Source organism: Hesperophylax consimilis, chromosome 30 (genome assembly GCF_061612785.1).
Source record: "Hesperophylax consimilis isolate HC1 chromosome 30, BYU_Hcon_1.0, whole genome shotgun sequence".
Taxonomy (NCBI): Eukaryota; Metazoa; Arthropoda; class Insecta; order Trichoptera; family Limnephilidae; genus Hesperophylax; species Hesperophylax consimilis.
In genome coordinates, this window is record NC_142865.1 from 14,447,119 (window position 1) to 14,454,135 (window position 7,017).

A 7,017-nucleotide genomic window follows, 5' to 3' on the forward strand; every position below is an offset into this window, starting at 1 on the left:
ATCCTGAGAAGGAAGAAGTGTTGGATTTTCACAATACCTGTAGGCATTTGCCGCGGAGGATCTCAGGTGTGTACCAAGTGATTTGTGACCATCATTATATACTCTAAGTTTATCTAAGTGATGCCGTCAAAAGGTCTTATCCTTTGATGGGAAGGTCCGAGTACACTAATATAGTCAGAATTGATTTCATATTGTGTATTTCTTTGATAGTTAACCATACCATTTGCATCTACATTAAATAAATAATCCAAATCGGTTCATCAAAATTCGTTCATATTATTTGCGAGGTTTCAAGTTGTGCGCTTTTGAAAAAGTTTTTCTAACGATCTGGCAAGAGGAATCGAAAAAAAGCTACCGGTTAAAGAATATTAGAAAACACTGAAGTAACAAACCTATAGAAATGTGTAGTGAGCGTGTCCGTATGACAGTAGAAAGCTTAATTCTATCTTACTGGTGATATCTGGTAAATTGATCAAATATTTTCATTTCGTTAAACAAATAGAGTCTATACTCCTTGAAAAAACATTTTGAAACATTTTTCCCGTACGGGAAGTAGTAAGGGGCAAGTGGCGGCTGTCGATGTTGCCCGAATCCTTCTGACCACGAATGAACTCAACGAACGGAGAACATTTAGGTTACCGGTGCGCCAACTTCAAGTGTTCCTTGAGATTTTTACCTAAAAAATCTGAATTACACCACTATTGATTATGGTAGAACCATATTAATCAATGAAAGGTTATACCATTGCTTTCCCTACTTGTACACTATTTCAGCGTGCATGTTTTCATTTTTTCTACATTTCGAAGTCATCGCTAGAGATCTGTGTCTTGGCACTTGTGCATTGGCACTGAAGCCTGTGGTATCTCACAGCGGACGATAAACCGATGTTTGTGGCCCATACTTCGAATGCCAATATTAGCTCTATCTGTATACCTCAATGAGTATTTTTTAAATACGAATTTTTTCTTTTCTCTTTCTTCTTTCTTCAAGGTTTTATTTAAAATCGGCTTGGAAAGATAACAGTTCTAGATATTTTCGTTCAGTGTTGGCGGGCCTTTGATCAGAACTGAAAAACTTTTATCACTTTGAAAACTTTAAAGTTATACAAGAATAATGGCCCCATCCTTAAAAGAAGGGTCGTTTTTTCAAGTTATTGATAAACTCTTTGCAATAAAAAGGTGATGATTAAAAAAAGGAAGATTTTATTGTTTTTTAAAGTGTGTGGTTTCTATTGTATAAAGAATGAGAACTTGAAAGTGAAATAATACAATGTAATGAAGACATACAACAATATTCAACAAACTAATTATATTTTCCAGCTAAATATGCGTTCTTTTCAATAAAAAAATATCATATAAAATTATTTCTAGATAAATACCGTACCATGACTTAAAAATTATGATATTAAACATTTTGCGACGCACTTTTTCAACCAAAAATTAAATATAATTAAATGTAAGTGATGAAACGACAAGCTACAATAATATTGAGATAAATTATTTGTTTGCCAATCGAATACAAAAAAAATATAGTAGGCTGCGATCATTTTTAAGGTTCAAAATACCATTTCATTAGATTAATTTATGTTATTTCACAATTTTTTAATTAAAAAATAATATATAGGATACTTGCGACATGTTTCAGAGTGGAAAATACTCTCAGTATCACCCTGGTATAAGACTACCATTCAGAAACGGAACGTTGCTTGAAAAAACCGTGTCCCAGATTTGAATAGACTGTCACCACGACTTTTTCTGCCTCATCTCTTTCCCCTCTCACTACCTTCAGACATACCCCAATTAATGGTGATGCCATAGTTTCACTTGCTCCAGACGATAGGGAGCAGTTGAGGCTCTTGGAACGAAATAAATTTAAAAAAAAACATAGGTTAATGTAGTGAGCTATTGTGAAATCCACGGTGTTTGTATCGGCACAATAATGTCTTGACGGCCGGCATAGTCCAGTGGTAACGCATTGGACTGCCATTCCGAAGGTCGCGGGTTCGAACCCGGCGTGCGCAAACAAATTTTATTTGATTAATTTGTGTTATTTCACAATTAATTAATTAAAATAATATATAGTATATTTGCGGCACGTTCCAGAGTGGAAGATACTTCCAGTATCGCCCTGGTGTAAGACCACCATTCAGAATTGAAACGTTGCTCCAAATGACTTTAGCCGTGTTTAGTGACTAGATCTGAATAGCCAGATACTTCCCCACCTTCCTCTTTCCCTTCCCCACTTACCTTCAGCCTCACAACATCCCCCAATTGGGGATGCCATAGTCTCACTGGCTCCAGACGGGAGCAGTTGGGACTCTTGTGAGGTATACACAATAAAAAAAAAAAATAAAAAAAAAATAATGCGCAGAATTCACACACGGATTCGCCCGTGTATTCCTGTGATGGACAGATCGGCTCTATCTATCAGTCTGCTGTCCGTCTGTCCGTCACGAGCCGATCTGCGTGTTAATGTACGTAAAGAATTGGCTCTCCGAGCATAACCTCATTCAAAGTCGATGACCATCACGCCATTCAGTGATGGAAAGCCCAAAACGTTTGTTTCCCTAGATTTCAACCTATCGAGTGATTGGTGTTATATAAACACACATATACCATATTATTTAATTGATATAATTCATAAAAATATTAATATAAAAACACATAAAACTGCTTACTGCATTTTAAAGCCAATGAATCCATATTTGGCATATTATTATTTATTAATCGCCCATAAGAGCTTTTACAAACATTTGATAATATGAAAATAACAATTCAGTGAAACAGTAATCAATATTAAAATTTGCATTTAAAATTATACAGAACCTATAGAGAAGAATGGTATTATGCTAAACTTATCTGTTTTTATTGCTGAGGTATGTTATTATAGCCTTCTTGTAAGTATATTCCGTGCAGTTGAACACATCTACAATTAATTAGATATTATGGCAAGCGATCGCTCAAAACGTTTTTACAAACTTAATTTTTTTAAAAATATTTCCAATATTTCAAAATTTTCCAAGATGAGAATTTAGACAATAAAACCAAAAAAAATAAAATTTACCTAGAATTTGTCCTTTTTTTCTTTTCCTTAAAAAGGTTTTTCCCTAGATATTTTATCAACGTAATATGAGAGCCTCGCCGCTCGAATGTCCGGATGCCTGCCTGTGTGTTGCAGACGGCGGATTTGTTCGGTGGACAGACCCGCCGAGCAGATCCGTGTGTGAATTCTGCGCGTAAGAAATTAATAAAAACTTCTTTTTTTTTTCAAATACCGGACAGATTATATGTTGGCTAAGCTATACTTTAACAAATTTCTTATTTTTGTACTATTTACTTGCTGTTATAATATGTCAAATGGATATAATAATAATAATAAATTTATTTCACATAAAAATCATACAATAAAACATGCGGACACTTTGACTAGCCAACTAGGAATGGATCCTGTTTTAGGCCAGTCAAATTGACAAGTTTAGTTCATATTATAATTTAGTACTTAATATAAAACAAAAACCGGTAAAGTAAATAACAACCAGATAGTAGTAATAAAAAGACAGATCACCACAGGAGTTGTAAGGTAGAAAAAAATGGGAAGGGTAGTTTATAAGTTTATAATATAGTTAGATGATTAGAAAATAATCGATAGCATTGATAAATAAATTACAGATTAATACAGAATTGACAATTGTGTTCAGAGGTGATAAATATGTGTTTTTGTATTGTATGGACTTAAAAAAATTATGTATCAGTGTTTTGACAATAATGTACATTTATATTTTTTATAATTTTTTATAATAAGATTATCTATTGATCAACATATCTTCACTTTTTACCCTTCCTAAATCAAGGAGCTAGTCGTTGACCAATTTGTGCAAAACATTTGTACTTTCTGAATGATATTAAATAATTTAGGTCCTAAGTACGAGAATTGCCGTTGCCCAAGGGACGTCGTGGTTTTTATTGGGATTATTGGATTATTCCTTGAAAGTCGGGTGTCGTGAAGGTGGTCGATGGAAGGGAAGTGCTGACGTTGATTTTTTGCAAGTAATATAATCTTTCTAATATACAGTTGTCTAACATCGAGAACTTTTATTTCCGTGAATAATGCATCACTGGGGTACCTGAATGGGTTTTTGAGGATGACTCTTTGTAGTGATTTCTGTGCTTTAACCAGGGAGTCTAATATTGTTTTGGCACATCCACCCCAACCTAGGGATGAATATTCGAGTAAAGAATCACACATGGAATAGTATATTGATTTCATATCTTTTACAGAGAGAATATTTCTGATGGTCATAAGGAGGTGGGTAAGTTTTCTGACTTTTGAGGCAGTTGAGTTAATGTGTTCTTCCCATCTCAGATATTTGTCTATGGTGATTCCTAAATATTTTAAACTATCTACGGATTCTACGTTTTTGCAAGTACAAGTATTCGGTTCATTACAAATGTGAATAGTAATATTCAGTATTTCCTTGGGTTGTCCCGCTTGAGTTGCACTAAAACGCATAAATTTTGTCTTTTCCGTGTTGAGAGTAAGGAGATTATTATCTAGCCAATGTTTAACATTGTTTATCCCAAGTTCGGCTTTTCTATGCGTTTCGAACCAGTTTTTCGCCTCAAATATTAAGACCGTATCGTCAGCAAAAGTGATGATATGATCGGCAAGGTTACTGTTACAAAGATTATTGATATAAATACTAAACAATATCGGTCCTAAAGTACTTCCCTGTGGAACACAAAATTCGATATTGGCTGGATCGCTTAGAGTGCCACTAATATTAACTCTTTGGCTTTGATTTTCTAGATACTTCCTTACCATTTAAGTAACTGCCCCTAAATACCGATTTTTTGAAGTTTTTTTCAAAAGGATTTTGTGCGAGATGGTATCGAAAGCTTTAGCCAGATCCAGAAAGAGCGCGATGCTTTTAATTCCTCGATCTATGTTATTAGAAGTTACTGTTGTAAGATTGCCAATGGCATTTTCGGTACCTAAACCCGGTCGGAAGCCAAATTGTCTTTCAGAAAGAATGTTATTATCTTAAAGGTAAAAGCTAAGACGGTTTTTGACAATTTTCTCTATAATTTTTGAGACCAAATTGACCATAGATATCGGCCGGTAATTTTGAATCTAATATGGTTAAATGTATTTTTACTATTACTTTTGTGAACTTGCAATCTTCAGAATATTATTTTTTTATTAACTATGTATGTAAAAGCCCAATGGGCATATAAATAAATAAACATACACCAGCACAACGACCACAAAATCAAATGCACTTATGTACTCACATCACATTCTTTGGAACTCTCTAACTTTTGTATATAACTCCTAATCAATAAAAAAATATATGATAATAGTAAGTGTACGCCCCTAAAACTCAGAAACGAGTCCCGGTACAATCAAGGGAGTTATATGGTGTGGTAGCCCTCAATCTCCCATCCCAAAGAAGGTTCCCGTTTATACCTGAAGGGCGTGCTTTTGGAGATATAAGGGATGGAAGTTTCGCCCTCTAAAAATTTCTGGAACAGTCCAGAACATTCGAGAGTATTCGAGAGCATTCCAAAACATTCCAGAACATCCCGGTACATTCTGGAATGTTATGGAATGTTCGAGAATAGTCTGTTACATTCGGGAACATCTTAATATATACAAATTCAGGCTGATTATGTTTTTGCTTGCAAAACTCAAAAAGTGGTTGACCGAAATCAATGAACATTTAAAAGTTTGTTGTTATTACTGCCAAGAGTGTTTAGAGATGTCGGAGCAATACTAAATTCAATATATCTGCACCGTAATGAGATAAGCAGTCGAATTAAAGTAGATGAAATGTAGTTTTTTAACAGTAACATTGTGGTACACAGTAGTGAATGGTGGAAGAAGTCAGAGGCGTCCAATAAGGACATTAGCAATAGCGAAGCGTTGCAGAGGATCAAAAATTCTCTTTTAACTTAAATAAATAAAAAAGAAGAAATCAAAAAATAATCACAATAATTGCGAGATGTTTTAAAAATGACAAAATCTTACCTCATTCATGATGTTCCAAGCGTAGCAGGCTTCTATAGGGGTCAGCGGCTTGTAGTGATTTCCAAAGGTGTACATATAAAACAGCCATGGAGCAGGAAACAAGAAGGTGAACATGTCGCACAGAGCCATCGCCATCAAAACTGCATTAGTAGGCGTTCTCATGTGCCTTCTACTTAAAACCACCACTATAAGGGTATTTGCTACAATAGTCGTAGCCAGAAGGAAGGGAGCAATATAACCATACATCGGCTGGGCATATTGTATAGGAAACTCACAAGTTACATTGACAAAATCATTCGAATTGTTACAAGACTCTTGTCCAGTCACATTGATGATATAAGGGAACGTCGTGTTCTGCATACCTTCGAAATAATCGTCAGTAGACGTTGGCATAACAGTTGAGGTATAGTTCAAACTTGGATACATCATGTTGCTATTATCATTGTTGGAATTGTAAATGCTTTCGAAATTTTCAAATCTGTGCTTTGATTCTTGGTTGTGTCGCATTGGATGTCTGATGACATCTCCAGGGATGTCGTTTGATTCAATTGTAGATCTGTTTTGAAAAAACGATAATATGTCTCCTGGCCTATCCGAGTGGCCACCTATATCTGGATGTTGCAACATTTTGAGTTTTTGGTGAAGTTCCTAACAAATACAATTTTTTTTATTTTTGGTTGCAACAAATCCAGAAAATTTTCACAATTTTTAAAACAATGTTTATTTTTGGGCACCGTTATATTAATCTCCCCAATACAAATGATAATTCAAATTTAACACTTGACTTTGATTAGTCTTAAAAAAATACACACTTTCACAAAATTCAAAAATAATCAAAATAAAACAATATTTTTAAAACTGTTTAAAGGAAACAAAACACGTTTTATTCAGGTGTCAAAAACCTTGAAAAAATGTCATCATGATAAATCCGATTCTTACAGTTCTGCACGAGAAACAAAAATACAAAATTTTAAACATATTTTCTTTATG

The 7,017-nt window shown here is 34.4% G+C and overlaps 1 protein-coding gene across 1 annotated transcript in view; it reads right to left on the reverse strand.

Moving 5' to 3' along the window:
* The window catches only part of SPR (G protein-coupled sex peptide receptor), a 535,487-nt gene extending 529,031 nt beyond the window's left edge, over positions 1 to 6,456 (reverse strand). Inside the window, exon 1 of the mRNA XM_089649467.1 lies at positions 6,028 to 6,456. Within this exon, the coding sequence (XP_089505593.1) occupies positions 6,028 to 6,456 (429 nt within the window). The remainder of the gene's footprint in view (positions 1 to 6,027) is intronic.
* Positions 6,457 to 7,017: the final 561 nt, after the last annotated feature.